The following is a 21,618-nucleotide window of genomic DNA, read 5'->3' on the forward strand; positions in this document are numbered from 1 at the left end:
TGTGTGGGCCCCACCACTGGCCAAGGTTCTGGGGTCCTTTGAACCCACAAAATGGCACAGAGGTGAGAAGTGCAGGACCAGGAAGGAAGACTTGAGCCCGGGGAGTGTCCACGAGTCCAGCACCACTAGTCCTGCTGGCTGCTGGGGGCAGGAGCTCTCCAAAAACAAGGCCAGTTGTAAGAGGCAGGCTTGAAAATCCTAAATCGCCTCTAATTTTGCTTTTCCCACACATAACCAGCACTAGACGCTTGACATGGAGCCTCCATCTGTACGCAGGTAAATAGAATACTTTCATTTAAAGTGGATGAGTCTAGGGACTTCCCTGGCGGTCCAGTGGTTAAGACTCCACACTTCCAGTGCAGGGGCTGTGGGTTCGATCCCTGGTTGGGGAACTAAGATTGCCCATGCCATGCAGCACAGCCAAAAAAAATAAAATAAAATGGATGAGTGTATCCAGCTCCTGACTTGATTCTCTCCCTTACTGCTGGGTCAGAGTGCAGCTCTAACGCCATTTTGTAACATGATAGAGTTCCAGTTTGCCCTGAGCAGGAAGTATCGACCCGAGGCCCCCACTGGTACTCAGTTTGGTTGTGTCGAGGTTACTCCTTGAAAGTAGCCCCTCCGTGCCCCAGAAAGTGTCTCCCACTTTGCTGAAGACACTAGCCTTGGCTGTGACTCAGTTGCCAGCGCCCAGCTCTGGGGCTCCGTTTGCCCACCCTCCCCCCACCTCTCACAGGCCCTTGCCCTGAGGGGCCCCAGCGGGTGCAGGCTTGGCCTGTCCAAAGTGCAGGCAGCTGGACAGTCGTGAGCCCCAGGTTGTGGGTGCTGCGATAGGACAAACTGCACGGAGCTCAGTAGCAGCAAGGTCATGGGGACACATCCAGCCACAGGAGGAGTGACAGCCAGGGCAGAGCATTGCCCAGTGCCTGCTGGGTGCGGGACCCAGGCCCTGGCCCTTGGTGTCCTGCTGCCATTGAGGAAAGAGGCCCAGAGAAGGGCAGCCACCTGCCCAAAGGCCCAGACCACTGGACCTGGAGTCCAAGGTGGTGATCAGAAGCAGGAAGCTCTAAGGACCTGTGTAATTGCGTGCGGCCTCACGCAAGGGGGAGGGGGTCCTAGAGGTGGGGACACGTAGGTGTTGGGCCCCAGGCCTGAGCGTATTGGGGTCTAATCAGCCCAGTGAGCCCTCTAGATGGTGGGTAGCCCCGGAGCTGGGCCTAGGCTGGGCATCTCCCCACGTCCCGGCCACGTAGATGTGCGCGGTTGGTGCTGGTCAGTGTCTGCTCCAGCCTCCGGGCCTCCTCGCCCGTATTAGGCGGCCCACAGCTCCGAATGGTCTCCCAGCCTGGAGCAAGGAAGCGAGGCCGCCAGGCAATCCTAGCCCAGGGCCTGCCTCCGACCCGCGCTCCAGCTCCCAGGACTCCGGATGGGGGTTCGGGGCGGGCCAGGGGCGGAGCTTCCATGGCTCCGCCCCTCCGGCCCCGCCCGCCGCGGAAAGTGAGTTGCGTGGGCGCCGCGGCGGGGATCTCAGAGCTGGGAGTGCAGAGCTGCGCAGAGCAGCGCCGCGTGCAGCCGACCCGGGGGTAAGTGCCCCAGACGGGGGCTGCAGAGCCCCCAGTTCTGCCTACCACCCTCGCTTCTCACTGCCCTGGGAAGCGGAGGGTGTCGTGGCGCCCCAACCCAGCTGGGTCAGTAGAGGCAGCTCAATCGTCCGGCCCGCGGGTGTCAGCCGTTGCCGGGGGCCACAGAGGCGAAAGAGGAGAAAGAAGGCGAAAGAGGAGAAAGAAGAGGAGAATGGGGGTGTTAACAGCCTATAACAAACAAGTAGTATTGAGCTCAGCTGTGCCGGGCTAGGTGGTGCTCAGAGCTTTCTCTGCTGCATCTTCCTGGCAGGGAGGGACCCATTCTACAGATGAGGAAACTGAGGCCCACCCAACTAGGAAGAGGCGGAGCTAGAAGAGAGCGCACGCAGACCCTCGTCTCCAGCCCAGCTCGTCGTGGCGGGCCAGGGGCTCAGAGGAGAGATCTGGTGGTTTTCTGGAGGAGTTGGCTTTAAGCCTCCAGCCTCCCAAGGGAGCAGGAGGAGAGGGGCACAGAGTGACTAGAGCCTGGACCCTGAGGGTGGAGGCACCTTCATTTGTTCTGTAAATGTCTCTGGGTGGCCCCTGGCTCAGGAAGGGGTCAGGGAGGATGAGGGGGAGGGGATGAGACAGTGGAGGCCTGAAATGCCAGGGGAGGGATCTGCCCAGGTCTCTGCACCCCTGTGCTCACCATGGCTTGTCCCATCCAAGGGACGTGCCCAGGCCGCAGGGCTGCTGCCCTGCCTGGATCCCCAGACCTAGCTCCCTACAACCCCCCTTTGGCCAGCCCAGCCTTTTGGGGTACCTGGGGCAGAGAACAGCCCTTCCCTGAGCGCATACTGTGGGCTGGGACTTCCAAACCTGCAGCCCCAGGGCCTGGCTCCTGCCTGGCTCCGTCCCCTGCTGACCCGTCTATAAAACAGGGCTACAGTGCCCCCTCCCCCAAGGATTGCTGTTAGATTTAAATGAGGTATTGCGGGCGAGGGAGTTACATGGGGGCCCTTGTTATTTTTATCTCCCCACCTAGGTCCTGTCTCTGGCGGGGTGGCCAAGTCCCATTCACCCAAAGAGGAAGTGGAGGCCCAGAGAGGGTGAGAGACTCCCCAAAGAACACACAGTAATCACAGCTTGGTAGGGCTCAGAGCCTTGGTCCCTGGCCCTCTTGCCCACCCTTCCCTGTTCAGGGCCTGCTGCTTCCACAGCCCGCAGCTGTCTCTCCCCATTCTCTCTTGTATTCTCCCGGGGCTGGGGAAGGGGCTGCTTTTCCTTTTTTTTTTTTTTCTTTTACATTTAAGTAAACCAGACCCAGGAGAGGAAGTGACCAACTAGGCAGGCCCCAGCCCAGCCCAGACAGCACTGGCAGGGTGTCAGATGTTCACCCTCTCAGCGGGGCTCTGGCCTGTTCCTGTCCCCTCCCCTCCCCCGCTCAATTTGCGAGCTAAGGAAACTGAGTCCCACAGAGGGGCAGGGGCCGGCCCTGGGCCCCAAGGGCAGTGGCCATGGAGCCCTGGCTTGTGGGCTGGGCGTCTACAGGGCCCAGGGAGGCTACCCTGGCGCTCCCCCTGCCCTGCGGGCGGCGATTAAGCAAAGGCCCGGCCAGGCCCTTCCTGCCCATTTCAGTTTCCACAGTTTCACTTTTGTTGGTTTCGACACCTGGAGGGCTCCTCCCTCAGCCCCTACCAGCTCGGCTGCTGCCGGACAGCCCGGGCCTCAGGGGAAGGTCCCGCTTCCTCAGCGCCCTCTGCCTGTCCTCTCTACCCTTCCTGAGTCCCAGAGGAGGCCCCCACCCCTCAGCGCCCACAGACCGGCAGGGAGGGAGGAGGGCCCTGGCTGCCTGTGGGGATGGGGCGGACCTCAGCCCTGCTGTTCCTGTCAAGGTTGCTCCCCAGGGTGGAAAGGCGAGGGCAGTCAGGTGGCCGGCGCTGGAGGTGGCCCTTGGCCTGGGGCCCCGAGGATGTGTAGGATCTCGGGTGAGGGCAGGTCACAGAGAGGGGACAGCAGGAGCAGGGGCCAGGTGTGAGAAGAGCCAGTGTCCCCAGGAGCCACTAGGGGTGGGGGGTAGGGGTCTCAGACGGGGCAGAGCCAGCTGGGAAGGAGCTTGACGTTGGACTGTGGGTCCGGCTGTAAGGTCAGCTCGCCGCTTACTTCCTGTGTGACCTCAGCACCCCGCTAAGCCATCCTGGGCCTCAGTCTCCCCATCTGTCAGATAGGGGTGGTAGCGGGACCTTGCAGGATCATGTGAACCAGAATTCACACCTGGTGGGGAACTGCCTGGGACCCCACCCGCCTGAGCTCCCACCCCTGTCGGCCCCACAGGACCATGGGCTCCATGTTCCGGAGTGAGGAGGTGGCGCTCGTCCAGCTCTTCCTGCCCACAGCTGCTGCCTACGCCTGCGTGAGCCAGCTTGGGGAGCTGGGCCTTGTGGAGTTCAGAGACGTGAGTGGGGCCGGGGTGGGCGTGAGGGGAGGCCTCGTTCTTGGGTGTCCCATACGGTGGACCATCTCCCCCAGACTGACCCCCGGCCCTGCTTGAATCCTGGCAACCTCTGCCATATATACTTTGCTCTCAGGCCGGCTTTACTCGTGGCTGAGACCGCCCTGTGCCAGCCTGGGTTCAGCCAGGCCTCCTGGGCCCTGCCTCGCCCTTCCCAGGCCACATGGGGTCTGGTGTGTCTTCAGCTGGGCATCTGGAGGGTCACAGCGTACTCAGCACCTTTCTGGGGGAGGCAGCTATGGCCTGAGGAGAGCCGGGCCTGCGCCCTGGTGGGGGGACCTCCTTGGCCCTCTGCCTGGAAAACTGATCCCTCCGTTTGGCAACCACAGCTCAATGCCTCGGTGAGTGCCTTCCAGAGACGTTTCGTGGTAGATGTTCGTCGCTGTGAAGAGCTGGAGAAGACCTTCGGTGAGTTGGCCCTGGGCCCACACCCCAGGCACACTTCCTGGAGGAGGCGCCAGTCAAGCTTGATCTGAAAGGAAGAGTCCGAGTTGCCCAGGCGGACGGCAGAGAAGGGAGGTCCGGGCCAGGCCCTGCAGAGCCAGGACGGGGCAGCTGGGATCTTTGGGGTGTTCTTGGGTGAGCTGAGCAGAGGGTCCAGGCCAGGCCCGGCTTGGAAGAGGCCTTGAATACCGAATGAGGGCTCGGGACTTCACCCTCTGGGCGCCAGGAGCCACCCATAGGTTCCTAAGCAGGAGAGAAGCATGGACAGAACTTTTTCTGCTGCAGATGGACTGGGATGGGCAGAGGCCAGGATCCTGGGTCAGGTGCCCCCAAGGAGCAGCTGCTTGGCCCTGGGCAAGAGGGACCCCTGCCCTGGGTTCTATTCTGGAAACGCCTCTTAGGAGGGTCCTGCAAGGTGGGAGGATAGAGCATGTCTGTTTAATGGTTAGATTGACTGATAGGTTTTAAGTCATCAGGCAGGTACCCTGTGGGCCTCCATGCAAGCTCTCATCCCCTGCAGTGCTAGGGCCACCTGCCCGAAGACCGCTATGGGACCCAGGCCAGGGGCTGGGGACGGAGAGCAGCCCAGAAGAGCCCCAGGGCGGGGGGAGGCGGAGAAGACCTGCAGGGATGGAGGTTTAGCCTGAGGTTTTTCCGGGGTCTCAGACTCAGTGAATCAGTTAGCTGGTGGCCAGCAGAGTTTGGGGTGGCAGTTGGAATTCCCTAGATGTTAGCCATCCCTTGGCTAATAGTGGCCATTGGCTGGTGGTGGCTCCTGAGCCGGCTCCCCAATGCCCGTCCCTCTGCACCCAGCCTTCCTGCAGGAGGAGGTACGGCAGGCTGGGCTGACGCTGCCTCTGCCTGAGGGGGCGCTGCCGGCGCCCTTGCCCCGCGACCTTCTGCACATCCAGGAGGAGACGGATCGCCTAGAACAGGAGCTCCGGGACGTGCGGGGCAACCGGCAGGCCCTGCGGGCCCAGCTCCACCAGCTGCAGCTCCACTCGGCTGTACTGGGCCAGGGCCATGGCCCCTCGGTCAGCTCCGGCCCGGGCAGGGCGTGGGGAGGGGCGGGGGCCCAGGCCCCACCTGGGCCGGGACTCATGGCGCCTCTTGGCTCCTAGTTGGCAGCCAGCCACACAGATGGGCCCCTGGAAAGAACACCCCTGCTCCAGTCCCCCGGGGGGCCACACCAGGACCTGAGGGTCAAGTAAGTGAGGGGCAGCTTCGCTCTCTTTCCGGTTGGTGCAGGGGTGAGGCAGGCCAGCTCGGACTTCTTGTCCAGGGCCCTCGTGCAGCCGCCCTCAGGCCTGGACTTCCCTTTGCCCCTGGGGGTCTCTTCTGGCCCTGCCTGGCGGGCTCCTGCCTCCTCTGTGCGGACGGGGGCAGTGTGCCTGGCCCGGGTGAGCGGGGGGGAGGCCGGAGCAGCCCCTGCCCAGCCCCGCCCGTCCCTGCAGCTTCGTAGCAGGTGCCGTGGAGCCCCACAAGGCCGCCGCCCTGGAGCGCCTGCTCTGGAGGGCCTGCCACGGCTTCCTCATCGCCAGCTTCAGGGACGTGGAGCAGCAGCTGGAGGGGCCCGTGACGGTGAGCGGGCCAGGCGCACAGGCTGGGGTGCGTGCTGGGTGGAGCCGGGACTGCAGGGTGATGTGCGCCCCGCTCCGGCAGGGTGAGCCTGCGACGTGGGTGACCTTCCTCATCTCCTACTGGGGCGAGCAGATCGGGCAGAAGATCCGCAAGATCACTGACTGGTGAGCCCCCGTCGGGTGGGGGGCTGGCCCCCCGCTGCCCTCATGCCCGGGCCCCTGCATGTCACCTCCACCGAGCCCGCTCTGCCACACTGCCCTGTGGGCTCCCTTTAGACTCAGCCTCTGCAAGCCCTGGACCCTGTGCCCACCTCACCTCCCCCCTCCTCCCTGCCAGCTTCCACTGCCACGTCTTCCCATTTGTGGAGCAGGAGGAGGCCCGCCGCGCAGCCCTGCAGCAGCTGCAGCAGCAGAGCCAAGAGCTGCAGGAGGTGGGCGCCCGTGGCCTGGCTGTAGCCCTGCCTTCCCCCTGCCCCTCCCCTCCTGACACCCCTCCCCTGCCCCCCAGCTCCTCCTCCCCCACCCCTCCCCTCCTGACACCCCTCCCCCTCCCCGCCCCTCCCCTCCTGACACCCCTCCCCTCCCCCTCCCCCTCCCCGCCCCTACCCTCCTGACACCCCTCCCCCTCCCCGCCCCTCCCTTCCTGACACCCCTCCCCCTCCCCACCCCGCCCCTCCTGACACCCCTCCCCCACCCCCCAGCTCCTCCTCCCCCGCCCCTCCCCTCCTGACACCCCTCCTCCTCCCCGCCCCTCCCCTCCTGACACCCCTCCCCCTCCCCGCCCTCCCCTCCTGACACCCCTCCCCCTCCCCGCCCCTCCCCCCCACCACTCCTCCTGACCCCCTGCTCTGGTCGCAGGTCCTGGGTGAGACGGAGCACTTCCTGAGCCAGGTGCTGGCCCGGGTGCAGAGACTGTTGCCGCCCTGGCAGGTGCAGATCCGCAAGATGAAGGCCGTGTACCTGGCCCTCAACCAGTGCAGCGTGAGCACCACGCACAAGTGCCTCATCGCCGAGGCCTGGTGTGCCACGCGCGACTTGCCCACCCTGCAGCAGGCGCTGCAGGGCAGCTCGGTGAGCATGGGGGGTGGTCTCCCGCCCTCCCCTACTGCCAGGCAGGGGCTGGTTTCCTCCACACAACACATCTCCCATTCCCGGTGCCATCAGCGCCGTGCCTTTGCCGGGACTCATCCTCCTCCAGGGAGTCCACCGTGATGGCCCTGGCCCAGCAAGCCCTCTTCCTGCCCCGACTTCCCAGAGGCCCTGGGATGGGCCGTCACACCCTGGAAGCTGCACTGGGTGTTAAGTTAGAAACCGGGTTCAAATCCAGGCTCTGCAGGTACTGGCCCTGTGACCTTGGGCCAACTGGAGGGAGCCTTGGGCTCATCTGTGAAATGGGCTTGCTGACCCTGCTTCCAGGGGTCGCCGGGCTAGGTGCTCACCTGTGGCCATGGGGCTCCCTCTCCTGGGCCACCTGGATGGGAGGAAGCACGCTTCTGTTTCCCGAGTGACTTTTGGGCCAATCTCTGGCCCTCCCTGAATCCCCCTGAACTGGGGCAGGTGGGGCTGGTCATGCTATTTCACAGGGAGAGGAGGGGCTGCCCTGGGTCCCCTGGCTCCCACCCAGCGAGTCCCCACAGTGCTCTCTATCTCTAGCTGGCCGTGGCTGGAGGGTCCGAGCATCCCTGAAGGCCCCTGCCATCAGTCTTGTCTGTCTGTCTGCCTGCCGGGTGCCCCAGAGCGAGGCGGGTGTGAGCGCCGTGGTTCACCGCATCCCCTGCCGAGACATGCCCCCCACGCTCATCCGTACCAACCGCTTCACGGCCAGCTTCCAGGGCATCGTGGACGCCTATGGTGTGGGCCGCTACCAGGAGGTCAATCCCGGTGAGAGCCACCACGTCCCCAGCCCCGGCCTTCGGGAGGCTCAGCTGCTGCCCTGGGTGGAAGCATGGGAGGGCTGCGTCGCCACCTGGGCCTGCCCCGCCCTCCTGAGGTGAGGGGCGCACTCCTGGTCATGTTCTTGGGGGTCCAGTGGAGGCACTTCACGTTTATCCCCCGCAGACACCCCCACTGCCCTGCTGTTAAGCTAACAGGGGAACCAGCAGAGTTGTGCAAAGGATAGCAGCTTTGTAGTAGGAATGGACCAGGTTGGAGGTCCTACTCACTTACTTTGATGAGTTTCTTAGCTTCTCTGAGCCTCAGTTTCCTCATCTATAAAATGGGGATGATGGTACATACCTGAGCGGTGTTGGGAAGATTAATGATCGCCAAAGGTTGCAAACCAGTGGTCCACGAGGCCAGCATCAGTCTGCAGACGTGTTTTGCTTGGCCACGTTGTCTGGCCACGTTGAAAGGTTTGAATTGGGTGCAGCCCCAGGTCAGGTTCTCCCAGAAGCAGACCCTGAGATGGGGTCTCTGATGCAAGTGGCCTATTAAGAGAGGTGTTCCTGGGAGAAACCAGTAAGGGACCTTAGGGGACGGGGAAGCAGGCAGGAAGGGGAGAGCTGAGTAGGGCCAATCTCAGGTGAAGCCCAGCCTCAGCCTGAGCCTGCAGGGAGCTCTAGAGCATGAAGGACACTATGGAGTGTCCACCTCAAGGCTGATGAGCAGGGCTTTCAAACCCAGCGCCCTCAGTCGTCTGCCAGCCCTTGCGGGTGGGCAGTGAGGCCGTCAGCCCCAGGCACGTCCACCTGGGTGCTCACTGGCCTGGCGAGGCTGCTGCTCTCTAAGTGGCCCACTGGGCAGAGGATTGCACAGAGCTGCCAAGGGAGCTGCGGCCGCCTGGGCAGAGCCTCAGTGTCTGCTGTGGGCGCCAGGGTTTAAAGTGGGAGTTTTTGCAAAAGTCTGCATTTTCTCAAGACTGGCGAAAAGTGAGAGATTTGGCGACATGGTCCACCTCCAACAGGCTGGAGCTGGGTGGTGGCAGCCCCCTCCCGTTTGCCAGTGCCCGTCCCGAGGGCAGCAGACACTGGCTTTCCTCCCTTTCTGGCCCCCTCCTCCTTCCTGAGGCCTGTGGGACCTGGCCTGTCATCCGCCAGGTTCCTCTCCCTCCAGATACCACCCTCCCTGCAGAAGGCTGGCTGCGGTGTGGCCAGTGGCCCAGCATCCCCCGTGTCACTGGGTAGGGGCTGCAGTGCATCTCTGTGTGAGCCCAAAGAATGGGTGTGAGGGTGAACCGTGATGAGGTCCCTTATGGGAGGCCAGGGAGGGGTCCTGCCTCATCCAGTGGGCAAGAGGCAGGGTTTGGGATCCCCGGGGCGGTACAGGCAGCACATGAGGATGGAATCCAGGGCCGTGTGGACTGAGACCAGGGTCACGTGGTCCTCTGGGGCCTGCTGACCCTGCAGGACCAGCATCTGGGAGCTTGACGTGGGGCCCCCAGCCCATTTCACCTGCCCGTAGTCCCTCTGCGTTAGCGGATGCCAGTCTGGTTAGAGCAGGCCTGATCACCAGATATCCATGGTTGGTAATACGCCACCAGCTCTCAAAGCAGTAGCTTTGCGGAGTATTCGTTTCCTAGGGCTGCTGTGACAAAGCCTGACAGATGGGGCGGCTGAAATGATAGGTATTTATCGTCACTCAGTTCTGGAGGCTGGAAGTCTGAGATCAAGGTGTCGGCAGGGCTGGTTCCTTCTGAGAGCTGTGAGGGAGAATGTGTTCAGGCCGCTCTCCTCGGCTTGCAGACAGCTGTCTTCATGTTTGTATGGCATTCTCCCAGTGTTTGTGTCTAAGGTCTAAATTTCCCCCTTTTTATAGGGACACCGGTTATATTTGATTAGGACCCACCCTAATGACCTCATTTTCACTGGGTTACAACTGTAAAGGTTGTATTTCCAAAGAAGGTCCCTGTCTAAGGTACTGGGGGTTAGGACTCCAACATATCTTTTGCTGGGGGGGGGGGACACAATTCAACCCATAACTGGGATGTGCGTTAGAATCCTAACACCTATGAGAAAATGTCCCCATTTTACTAAAGGGAAGCTGAGGTCCCAGAGGTTAAGTGACCAACTCGGCCTTCTGGAACTTGCCATGTGCCAGCCAGGACTACCACTGGGCTCTCTGTGCTTCTGCTTTAAGCTCTTCTCATAAATAATAATAGCTAGAACTGCTAACGTTATATTGAGCATTTATGGTTTTCCAGGTACTGTCCATGGATAAAGTCATTTATAACAGCCCTATAAAGTGGTGGTATTTTTATCTCCATTTTGCAGATGGGGAATGGAGGTTCAGAGAGGTTAAGATACTAGCCCAAGGTTGCACAGCTAGTAAGTGCCTGGATCTTGAGTGCAGGCAGGTGGTGTGGCATCCCTGCCTGGCTACACCACCTTCATGTCTCCTGGGGCCCTGGAGCCTGGCTTGGGGAGCCTGTGTGGCATCCTGTACAGGGATGGGGGTCCTGGCTGACCGCGTGGCCCCTCTGCCCGCAGCACCCTACACCATCATCACCTTCCCCTTTCTCTTCGCCGTCATGTTCGGTGACGTGGGCCACGGGCTGCTCATGTTTCTCTTCGCCCTGGCCATGGTGCTGGCCGAGAACCGGCCAGCCGTGAAGACGGCGCAGAACGAGGTGAGGGGCGACGGGGTGGGTGGTACGGGGCGGGGCGGGGGGGGGGGGTCCGGGCACAGCAGGGGGCCCAGGCTGCCTCTCGCCACGCCTCTCTGCACCCCCAGATCTGGAGGACCTTCTTTGAGGGCCGCTACCTGCTCCTGCTCATGGGCCTGTTCTCCGTCTACACCGGCTTCATCTACAACGAGTGCTTCAGCTGCGCCACGGCTGTCTTCCCCTCGGGCTGGAGCGTGGCGGCCATGGCCAACCAGTCGGGCTGGAGGTGAGGCCCGGCCGTGCCCGCCCCGCAGCCCTGAGGCCCCCGGGCCCCTGACCAGCCCGCCTGCTCTTGTCACAGTGACGCCTTCCTGGCCCAGCAGCCGCTGCTCTCCCTGGACCCCAATGTCACCGGCGTCTTCCTGGGACCGTACCCCTTCGGCATCGACCCGGTGAGTCCCGGCCACCTGTCGGAGGCGGTGGCGGGCAGGAGGGCGGGTCCGGGGCTCCCCGCTTGCCCAGCCCCTCCCAAGCACCAGGCCCAGTTCCGGGTACGGGAGGCAGGAGCCCCCCTAGACCAGGGCCTGCGTGGCAGGGGGCCTGCACTGCAGCCACTTGAAAAGCAGAGAAGCGAGTCCCAATGAGGGCAGCCTTCTGTGGCCCCCTCTGTGCCAGGCAGGCACCGTTCTGAGCCCTTGTTGAATTGACTTGATGTCTAGTGCTCGTGACAGCTCCATGGGAGCACGTTAGTGCCGTCCCCATTTTACAGGTGAGGAAGCTGAGGTTACACGCCCAAGATCACCCAGCTAGGAAGAACTGGGGTTGGGGCCCAGGCTGCCCGGCCCAGTCTGTGCTCTTAACTGTTCCCCTCTGCTGCCCCTCGTCGGGCAGGTGATGGGTTGTGCAGAGGCCCTGGAGGGGCAGACAGGCAGATGGGAGTGACTCGGGTGGAGAGGCCCCTTCACGACACCCATCCCTCCTGCCACCACAGGTCTGGAGCCTGGCTGTCAACCACCTGAGCTTCCTCAACTCCTTCAAGATGAAGATGTCTGTCATCCTGGGGGTCACCCACATGACCTTCGGGGTGGTCCTGGGAGTCTTCAACCACATGTGAGGACCGGGGCCTTGGGGTGGGGGGCCAGGCAGGGCCAGGGCGACCTGGTGACCCGGCTCCCCTCCTGCCCCAGGCACTTCGGCCAGTGGCACCGGCTGCTGCTGGAGACCCTCCCCGAGCTGGTCTTCCTGCTGGGGCTGTTCGGCTACCTCGTCTTCCTGGTCGCCTACAAGTGGCTGCGAGTCACGGCCGCCAGCGCGGCCTCGGCCCCCAGCATCCTCATCCACTTCATCAACATGTTCCTCTTCTCCAGCAGCCCCACAAACCGGCCACTTTTCTCCGGGCAGGTAGGCTGGGGCGGGGGTGGGGGTGGGGCGGCGGGGGTGGGGGGCTCACACCCCGCCCTGGGGCCCCCTGGTGGCTGGGCCTCTCAGCTGCAGGATCCTCTTCCGAGAAGTGGGATGCAGGCCTGAGGCCGTGAGACAGGGAGGTCAAGGGGGCCTCCCTGGGAGCTCCCAGCAGGGGTGGTGGCTTCTATGCCCAGAGGAATTCCACACGGGGCGAAGTCCCTGCCTGGTGAGGGGCCCTGGGCTGGAGTGGGCTGCGGGCTCCCCGGGCCCCTGGGGAATCGCGTGGCCCGAGCTGGCCGGTGGCTCGCAGGGGCGCCCTGACCATCGCCCCCTCCTCCCTTGCAGGAAGTGGTGCAGCCCACGCTGGTGGTCCTGGCCCTGGCCATGGTGCCCGTCCTGCTGCTTGGCACGCCCTTGTTCCTGCACCGGGAGCACCGCCGCTGCCACTCTCGGAGGAGGCAACAGCCGGTAGAGGCAGGGGAGCCTGGGGGTGGGGTCCTGTCCGGGACGTGAGCCCCATCTGGGGCTGGGGGTCTGTGATGCCGCTGCACCACCTCTAGGATAAGGACACAGCCGGACTTCTGGACCTGCCTGACACGTCCCTGGCCAGCCAGGGCTCTGATGAGGAGAAGGCAGGATGCCCAGGGGACCAGGCGGAGGCCGAGGTGGGTATGGTGCCTTCCTGAGTAGGGGATGGCTTCGGCCCCACCTGCCCCTCACTGCCACCTGTCCCCCCAGTTTGTCCTGTCCGAGGTGTTCATGCACCAAGCCATCCACACCATCGAGTTCTGCCTGGGCTGCATCTCCAACACGGCCTCCTACCTGCGCCTTTGGGCCCTGAGCTTGGCCCACGCCCGTGAGTCCTGCTCCTTCCCACGCCCGGCTGCTGGATGCGTGGCCCCCTCTGGTCGCTTCTTTTTTTTTTTTTTGCGGTACATGGGCCTCTCACTGTTGTGGCCTCTCCCGTTGCGGAGCACAGGCTCCGGATGCGCAGGCTTAGCGGCCATGGCTCACGGGCCCAGCTGCTCCGCAGCATGTGGGATCTTCTCAGACCGGGGCACGAACCTGTGTCCCCTGCATCGGCAGGCGGACCCTCAACCACTGCGCCACCAGGGAAGCCCTGGTCGCTTCTTAGTATCCCTGTCTGTAAAGGGGGGACGTCGGAGGAGGTCCCCCGCTGGCCCACGGGGAGGGCGGGCTTCGGGACGCCAAGGTGGCTTGGTGGTCCCCACGGTTCCCTCCTCCACCTGCAGAGCTGTCACAGGTCCTGTGGGCCATGGTGATGCGAGCCGGCCTGAGCCTGGGCGGCGAGATGGGTGTGGCGGCTGTGGTGCTGGTCCCCGTCTTCGCCGCCTTCGCCGTGATGACTGTGGCCATCCTGCTGGTGATGGAGGGGCTCTCGGCCTTCCTGCACGCGCTGCGGCTGCACTGGTGAGTGGCCGCCTGGCTGGTGTGGGCAGCACGGTGTTGGGGGGGGGGCGGGGGGGGCGGGGGGCGTCCCCTCACCCGCTCTCCCTTCTCACCCCAGGGTGGAGTTCCAGAACAAGTTCTACTCGGGTACTGGCTACAAGCTGAGCCCCTTCACCTTCGCCGTGGAGGGTGAATAGTGCCCACAGCCCTGCCCTTGCCTTGCTGAGCAGGGAAGAAATAAAGGGGAAGGCCCAGGGCCCGTGTCTTGGTCTTGTCTGGGAGGCAGGGGCTGGGGCTGCTGGGTGTGGAGGAGCCTGGGCTCTGGCATGGGCTGGTCCTGCCCCTGGGAGCCTTTTGGTTGGATGGACACCACGCCAGCCTCTGTGCCCGTCTCCCTTATGTCTGTCTCTGCAGCTGAAGTTGGTGGGGGGTGGGGGGAGGTGGGAGCCACTGGTCTACGACCTGGGGCCTCAGGATGTCAGGATAGGACCCATGAGCACATCTGCAACGATCCCAGTCTCTTGGGGTGAAGGGGGGCAGAACTAGGCCCAGGGAGGGCTGTTTCCAGTACATTCTAGCTCAGAAAGATTGTCCTCCCAGGCTGGGCCAGGGGGAGTGAGCTCCCCATCCTTGGGGGATATGCAAACTGGCTGTACGATGATGTCTGGGCTACCCTGGGTATGGAGGGTGGTGCCTGGCACCAGTCGGCCAATATTCTCACGTGCCTGTGCTGGCGCTGGCCCCCGGCACTCAAGATGCTCTGCAGCAGAGAGCAGCCTGGGACACCTGAGCCGGACCCGGCGCTCCACATGGGACAGTGGTGTCACACCCAAGGCCAGCTTCCCGCAGACAAGGGCAGAGGCTCGTCCAGGGCACCCTGAGAATTGCCCAGGGCTCCGAAGGTCAGAAAAGGGCAGAGCCGGACTCCAGGCCCTGCCTCCCCAGAGGCCACAGTCTTCCCCCATCCCTCCCTGGTGGGCAGTCCTGCTGCCAGGCCATCCTTCCGCTGGGGGGAGGGTGGTGGCATCCTCGGGCCTCTCTGGTCTGGGTCCCACCCCCAGCTGGGTGGCAGAGCCAGTGCTTCCCAGAGGCCTCGTTTTCTCCTGCTGAGGAGCTGCCAAGTAGTTCTTCCGGCTGGAGGCCCTGGGAACAAAGGCTGCCTTGAAGGCAGAGACGCCCTGGGCGCGGCGAGCCGGGACGCCTGGCCCCATAACCTGGCCCTGTCACCGTGGCTCTCAGTCTGGCCAGTTGCCGGGAGGAGCCTGTCCCTCCAGAGCCCAGGGCTGCCCCGCTCAGGGCCCCCAGATGCTGGGCTGGGGTATGAGGGGCTGTCTGGCTGCAGTATGACACGCCTGGCAGAGACTTGGCTCCAGGAAACGTTGAGAGCAGTGTCTGGTTAGGAACAGAGGGGGTGGTGTGCGTCTCAGGATCTGGCCCAAGCCCAGGACTCCAAGCTCTACCTTCCTGGGGAGCAGAGCTATGCAGAGACTCGCAGGGTGGGGCAGGTGAGGGGAACCCTAAGCAGGGGCTCAGCGCCGAGAATGTGGCATGTTTCGGGGGTGGGTGGCAGGTGTGACCCCAGGGAGACACTAGCTGGCCCTGCCCTGGCTTTGACGCGTGGACAGCCTGGCTGGAGAAGGCTGGCTGCTGGGGAACCAGCATGCGCAAAGGCACTGGAGGGGGCGCCCCTGGGGCGTGGGGGTCACATCAGGAGACACAGAGATGGGGGGGGGTCACCTGCACTGGGGACAGGCCTGCTCGGGCAAGTGTACGGTCTAATCCAGGAGGATGACTGAGCGAACAGATGGGCATCCCAGGAATTCCACATACAGAGAATGCAAGTGATAGCCAGCGAGTGGATGTGAGGGAGACTGACCCCAAAGCCACCTGGCAGAGGAAAGCGCGAGAGGGCCTGGTATCTTAGGGACGAGAGAGGCTGGGGGCAGGGGGCGGGCAAGGCCGGTCGGACCCTGTGGGCACAGGCAGGAGCTGGGAGCTGTGTTCTAAGATCTCACACACAGGGCAGCAGCATCTAGGGCTGTTGGGTTTTTTAAAAGAACTTTATTTTTGGCTGCACTGGGTCTTCGTTGCTGCACGCGGGCTTTCTCTAGTTGCGGTGAGCGGGGGCTACTCTTCTTTGCGGTGCGGGGGGTTCTCACTGCGGGGGCTTCTCTTGTTGTGCAGCATGGGTTCTAGGCGCGCAGGCTTCAGTAGTTGTGGCACGCAGGCTCAGTATTTGTGGCTCGCGGGCTCTAGAGCGCAGGCTCAGTAGTTGTGGCGCACGGGTTTAGCTGCTCCGTGGCATGTGGGATCTTCCCAGACCAGGGCTCGAACCTGTGTCCCCTGCACTGGCAGGCGGATTCTTAACCACTGTGCCACCAGGGAAGTCCCTAGGACTCAGTTTTATTGCTTGGATATCATAACACACTCACCTGGTTAAAACTTTCGGTGTCTAGCAGGCCGGGCAGCGGAAGTCCCCCTCCTGCCCTGACCCAGCCGCTCAGTTCCCTCCTGGACAGCCCGGTGCTCCCCCCTCCCTCCCGCCCAAGGGCTTCGCCTCCGGAGCTGGGTGGACGCACTGGAGACCTCCCCGAGACTAGGGATGCATCCGAGGGTGACAGCAGAGGATGAGCTTTTATGTTTTTTATTGTTTGTATAGTACAGTCTTTGTGGTAGCAGGAATGTATGCACAAAAAACAATTCAAATAAGAGTTCAGAGTGGAAAAAAAAAATTTATCCCAAAGGATTTTTAATACATATGGATTTCACAGCTATACTCTATCCCCGCCCCCATACTCCACATACAGGCTGCGGTTTCCCATCAGAACGACCACATGAGGTACACTGGGGAGCAGTGAGGGCAAGGTTTCCCTCCCGCATCCAGCAGACCGAGGCCCCAGCACCAGGGCGACAGGAGGCTTCCCTGGGGCACGACCATGCCTGGGGGCGGGCAGCTGGCCCTGTCACAAGAGCCCAGCTCCAGGCTGAGCAGAGGTGGAGGGGAAAAGGCTGCAGAGTGTGGGACAAAGCAGCCCGCTCCCTACCAGGAAAGCGGATTGGGCAGTGGGGGTGCCGGGGTGGGCATGTGTGTCCACGTGTCCCCGTGCAGCCTGCTGGCCCTCTGTGGCCACGGCCCACTGCCTGCCCCAGAGCCGGGGTTAATAAAGCACTTTCAGTTAGAGGGCATGGCGGGGCTGCATCCAGTTAGGGTGAGATTCATCTGAGATTCATCTGCAGAGGAAAACACGGATGACAGGCAGCAGTCAGCGGGCAGCCACAGTCATCCCCGCCTCTGTGCACCTCGGGGGCGGTCTGCATCTCCCAGGACCCCGGTCAGGCCACGGGGCATCGGCAGTGTCGCTGCCCACTCGCCGCCCTACACACCCGTTACCTACAGAAAGCCGGGTCGGCACTGTTCACCAGCGCGGTCATTAACATCCTTTAAAGATCAACATTAACCAAAAGGCACCTGCAGTGACACTGCTTACTCTTGCTGTCTGCCCCACCTGACTGAAGTAGAAAATGCCTTCTCTAGATTAAGGGGGTCTGAGATGTTGCACTATTGCACTAGTGTACTATAATTCTGCTTCCTGATCTCATGTCAGAGTCCTAGAGAAATCGTAAACAAGATATGAAATAAATGTTCCTCAATTTTAATACAGTCTTTCGTATCATACACATCTGTGTTCGGCAGCGAGACGTCCGAGCCTTCTTGCTGCAGATACAGTAGTCGGAGCACAGAGGGAGCCTCGGGCTCGGCCGCCCCCGCGCAGTCCAGGGATGCAGCGCAGGCAGGCCTCCCCAGTCACACCCCAAGCTTCCTCTTCTGGTCGAAATAGGCATCGAACCTGGCCTGGGCATACTCCTAGGAGACAGAAGGAAGAGGGGCCTCACCAAGGGTCCCGCCCGCCCCCCGGCACAGAGCAGAGCAGCTCCGTGTGCTGCAGGCCATCCAGGAGCCGCGCTGCTCTCAGGACGGTCCTCTCCCGCTGGCAGCAGCCCCGGTCACCGCCTTCCCTTTACCCTCAACGTTCCCCACTCGATCAGCTGCGCCGGCCCGGCCCTGCCATCCCGGACAGGAGACGGGACTTCTGTCTATGTATCTGGTGCAGCATGGTTCACCGACTCATTCACCTTGAACGCTACAGACGCGGACTGACGGACACAACAGAGGCTTCTCTGTCAAAGCCCAAGGTCCCTGGGGCGTTAGCAAGGGTAGACAGACGGTAGGTGCCACCTGTTTGCTGCAGCACCATTACTAAAAGGACACCAGGAGGGAAGTGAGAAAACCTGGCCAGCCACCGGGCCCCTGGGTCCCTTGCCCTGTCTGCCCACCGGTGTGCAGAACACAGTCTCTCAAGGGCCACTCCAAATCGAAAAGTCTGCAGTGCTAACTGCCAAGATCACAGCACCACTTCAAAAAAAATTAACGTTGAGGTATAATTTATATACCACAAAGCTTAACTCATTTAAAACGTGCGGTGTTCGCTAATGCACACACCTAGCTCAACGCCAACGCCACAATCACCCTCAAGGTCCTCCTGGGTCTCTGTAGTCAAGCCCACCAGATCGCGACAGAAAGCTTCCACGTGAGTGTGTAATCGTCCGCTACGTCCCCTCTGGTGTCTGGCTTGTGACTAAGACACATCCACGCTGCCGTGGGCGGCAGTGTTCGTGGCTGAGTAGTTTTCTGTGATATGGCTCCAACACAGTGTGTTCACCCAGTCATCTGCTGATGGGCATGTAGGTTGCTTCCAGTTTGGCGCTACTGAAAATAAAGCTGCTGTGAGCACTTGAATACAAGTCTTGGCGTGGAAACAGGCTTTCATTTCTCTTGGATCAATACCAAAGAGAGGGACTGCTGGGTTGTATGGTAAGTGTAGGGGTTTTTTTTGTTTTCTTTTCTTTTTAACTTTTAATTTTATTGAAGTACAGTCGATTTAAATTTACTTATTTATTTTGGAGGCTGCTTTGGGTCTTTGCTGCTGTGCACGGGCTTTCTCTAGTTGCAGCAAGCAGGGCCTACTCTTCATTGCGGCATGCGGGCTTCTCATTGCGGTTGCTTCTCTTGTTGTGGAGCACGGGCTCTAGGTGTGCGGGCTTCAGTAGCTGTGGCACGTGGGCTCAGTAGTTGTGGTGCATGGGCTTAGTTGCTCCGTGGCACGTGGGATGTTCCCAGATCAGGGATTGAACCCGTATCCCCTGCGTTGGCAGGTGGATTCTTAACCACTGTGCCACCAGGGAGGTCCCGGTAAGTGTATGTTTGACTTTATAAGAGGCTGTCCAACTGTTTTCCACGCTGGTTTCACCCTTTTACATTCCCACCAGCAATGTATATGAGGTCAGCTGCTCCACAGTCTTGCCAACATTTGGTATCGTGAGTTTAAGTTGTAGCCATTGTCATGGGTGTGCAAGGCATCTCACTGGGGCTTTAACTTGCATTTCCTTTATGACTTTGTATCAAGCAGATGAAAAGATGCTTACTGGCCATTAGTTTACCTTCCGTGTAGTGTTCAAATCTTTTGTCCACTTATAAAGTAGGTTGTTTGGTTTCTTGCTGAGTTATGAGTTCTTTATATATTCTAAATACAAGTCCTTTGTCAGATATAAATTTGCCTTACTTTCTCCCAGTCCGTGGCTGGGCTTTTCATTTTCTTAATGGTGTCTTTCAAAGAACAAAAGTTTTAAATTTTGATTAAGTCCAATTTACTGTATTTTTTTTTCTTTGAGGGTTAGTGCTTTATGTGACCTAAGAAATCTTTGCCACAGTTATGAAGCTTCTCTCCCGTTTTAGCTTTTACACTTAGGTCTATTACCTGTTTCAAGTCAATTTCTGTGTAGAGTGCAAGTTCACAGTTCATTATTTTTTTCCATATGGCTTATTCGGTTGTCCCCGCATCATTTCTGGAAAATCTAATCCTTCCACAATGCATTACCTTGGCCTTTCTGTGGAATGCCAGTTACCTATATGTGTAGGAAGGAGTCTATTTCTGGGAACTCTAGTCTGTTCCATCTGATTTATGTCTATCTTACGACCAACACCACATGGTCTTAATTACTGTGCTTAGTAAGTCTTGAATCAGGTAGCCTAAGTCTTCCAACGTGGTTCTAGTTAGTTTTAGTGTTTTAGTTATTCCAGGGCCTTTGCATTTTCACATACGTTTTAGAATCAGCTTGTCAATTTCTACCAAAAGCCTGTGGGGATTTTGCTGGGGTCACGGAGACGACAGAAGATAGTTTGGGGAGAATGGAAGTCTTAAGATTAGGTCTTCTGGGGCTTCCCTGGTGGCGCAGTGGTTTACAGTCCACCTGCCGATGCAGGGGACATGGGTTCGTGCCCTGGTCCGGGAAGATCCCACATGCTGCGGAGCGGCTGGGCCCGTGAGCCATGGCCGCTGAGCCTGCGCATCCGGAGCCTGTGCTCCGCAACCGGAGAGGCCACAACAGTGAGAGGCCCGCATACAGCAAAAAAAAAAAAAAAAAAAAAAAAAAAAAAAGATTAGGTCTTCTGAATCCACAGATGTGGTTATCTCTATTTAGGTTCTTTTAGCAATGTTTTATAGTTGTCAGTGTAAAGATCATGCAATACTTGAAAAATGTTATCCCCAAGTATTTCTAGTTTTTTATGCCATCGTAAACACAATTGAGAATTTTCATTTACAGTTGCTTCTAGCACGTAGAAATGCAAGTGGGTTTTGCATACTGACCTTGTATCCTACGACCCTGATAAACTCACTCAGTAGTTATTAAATAGCTCTTCTACTGATTCCTCTAGATTTTTTCATGTGCATGATCATGTCACCTATAAATATAAGGCAGTTCTTCTTCTTCCTTTCTGGTGCTTCTGCATTTTCTTTCTTTTTCTTGCCTTCCTTTGCTGGCTAGGCACCCCAGCAGCCTGCGAGGAGAAGTGAGCACGAACAGCCTTGCTTTGCTCTGTATTTGGGGCAGAGGTGGGAGGAGCATTCAGTGCTTCGCCATCCATCACCACGGCAGCTGTACAGGAGGTGTGTATATGCCCTCTACCTGGTTGAGGAAGTTCTCCTCCATCACTAGTTCGCTGAGACTTTCTGTCATGAACAGGTGTTGAATTCTATCAAATGCTTTTCCTGCATTCACTAAGATGATTGTATGGTTTTTCTCCTTTATTCTGTTAATACGGTGAATTACACTAATAGGTTTTTCAAATGTTGACGTTAACCTTGCATTCCAGGGATAAATGCCACTTGGTCATAAAATATTATCCTTTTACATAAGTTGGATTTACTTTTTGCCAGTATTTTGATAATGGTTTGGGGGTAATGTTCATGAAAAGCAGTGATCTGCAGTCTTCTTGAAATGTCCTTGTCTAGTTTTGGTGTCAGGGTCATGCTAGCCTCATCGAATGAGTTGAGAAGTGATCCCTCTCCCTTTATTTTCTACAAGTCTGTAGGGCTGTTATTATTTCTTCCTTAAATATTTGATGATATTCACCAGGACCTGAAGTTTATACGTTTTTTTTTTTAAGAGGGTGTATGTAGCCTTGAATGCGTGGCTAAGGAGGCTAGTAGCATTTATGGTTTTTTAAAAATTAATTAATTATTTCTGGCTGCATCCGGTCTTCGCTGCTGCACGTGGGCTTTCTCTAGTTGTGGCGAGTGGGGGCTACTCTTCATTGTGGTGCCCTTCTCATCACGGTGGCTTCTCTTGTTGCAGAGCACGGGCTCTAGGTGCGCGGGCTTCAGTAGTTGTGGCTCAAGAGCTCTTGAGCACAGGCTAAGTAGTTGTGGCGCACAGGCTTCGTTGCTCCGTGGCATGTGCGATCTTCCCAGACCAGGGCTCGAACCCGTGTCCACTGCATTGGCAGGCGGATTCTTAACCACTGCGCCACTAGGGAAGTCCCAAATCTATAGGTTTCTGATTATGAGTTCACCTTATTTAAATAACTATATGGCCATTTCTTACGTCAGTTTTGGTCATCTGTATCTTCCAAGAAATTGGCACACTTCAGGCAGGTTGTCAAATCCGTGGGCAGAGTTCATCGTCGTCTTCTACTTGAAGATCTATAGAGTCTGTAGTGATGGCCTCTCTTTGTACCCGGTTTTGGCAATGTTTGCCTTCTCTTTTCTTTCTTGCTTAGTACAGCCAGAGGTTTATAAATACTTTTGTGGCATCATTAATTCTATT

The 21,618-nt window shown here is 59.4% G+C and overlaps 2 protein-coding genes across 9 annotated transcripts in view; one reads left to right on the forward strand and one right to left on the reverse strand.

The window, feature by feature from the left end:
- Nucleotides 1–1,476: 1,476 nt before the first annotated feature.
- TCIRG1 (T cell immune regulator 1, ATPase H+ transporting V0 subunit a3) lies at nucleotides 1,477–13,708 on the forward strand. 4 transcript variants are annotated; one of them, XM_033861298.2, is made up of 21 exons: nucleotides 1,495–1,583; nucleotides 2,608–2,671; nucleotides 3,897–4,017; nucleotides 4,404–4,482; nucleotides 5,332–5,552; nucleotides 5,640–5,725; nucleotides 5,973–6,099; nucleotides 6,181–6,263; nucleotides 6,436–6,529; nucleotides 6,957–7,169; nucleotides 7,736–7,979; nucleotides 10,523–10,662; nucleotides 10,767–10,924; nucleotides 11,000–11,090; nucleotides 11,630–11,748; nucleotides 11,826–12,039; nucleotides 12,388–12,510; nucleotides 12,603–12,707; nucleotides 12,781–12,898; nucleotides 13,296–13,473; nucleotides 13,571–13,708. In XM_033861298.2, exons 3-21 carry the CDS (start codon nucleotides 3,901–3,903, stop codon nucleotides 13,647–13,649), a joined length of 2,589 nt encoding a protein of 862 aa, XP_033717189.1. In that variant the 5' UTR covers nucleotides 1,495–1,583; nucleotides 2,608–2,671; nucleotides 3,897–3,900; the 3' UTR covers nucleotides 13,650–13,708. The 4 variants fall into 4 exon arrangements, with proteins under 4 accessions (XP_033717190.1, XP_033717189.1, XP_033717188.1 ...); XM_033861297.2 differs by having other exon boundaries at nucleotides 1,496–1,583; nucleotides 7,835–7,979; XM_033861299.2 differs by lacking the exon at nucleotides 2,608–2,671 and having other exon boundaries at nucleotides 1,477–1,583.
- Nucleotides 13,709–16,080: 2,372 nt separating this feature from the next.
- Nucleotides 16,081–21,618, reverse strand: part of CHKA (choline kinase alpha) — a 63,346-nt gene continuing 57,808 nt past the window's right edge. For all 5 annotated transcript variants that reach the window (XM_019929048.3, XM_073809270.1, XM_033861302.2 and 2 more), the window contains one exon: nucleotides 16,081–17,317. In XM_019929048.3, the coding sequence (XP_019784607.3) occupies nucleotides 17,258–17,317 (60 nt within the window). In that variant the 3' untranslated portion in view covers nucleotides 16,081–17,257. The remainder of the gene's footprint in view (nucleotides 17,318–21,618) is intronic.

Source organism: Tursiops truncatus, chromosome 8, assembly GCF_011762595.2.
Source record: "Tursiops truncatus isolate mTurTru1 chromosome 8, mTurTru1.mat.Y, whole genome shotgun sequence".
In the NCBI taxonomy this organism is placed as follows: domain Eukaryota; kingdom Metazoa; phylum Chordata; class Mammalia; order Artiodactyla; family Delphinidae; genus Tursiops; species Tursiops truncatus.

What these genes read in the sequence shown, in the direction of transcription:
- TCIRG1 (XM_033861299.2), top strand. Translation starts at nt 3,901, where the DNA reads ATGGGCTCCATGTTCCGGAGTGAGGAGGTGGCGCTCGTCCAGCTCTTC. An exon ending in AGCTGGAGGGGCCCGTGACG is followed by an intron (nt 6,100 to 6,180) that starts GTGAGCGGGCCA and finishes CCGCTCCGGCAG; the next exon opens with GGTGAGCCTGCGACGTGGGT. An exon ending in CACGCGCTGCGGCTGCACTG is followed by an intron (nt 13,474 to 13,570) that starts GTGAGTGGCCGC and finishes TTCTCACCCCAG; the next exon opens with GGTGGAGTTCCAGAACAAGT.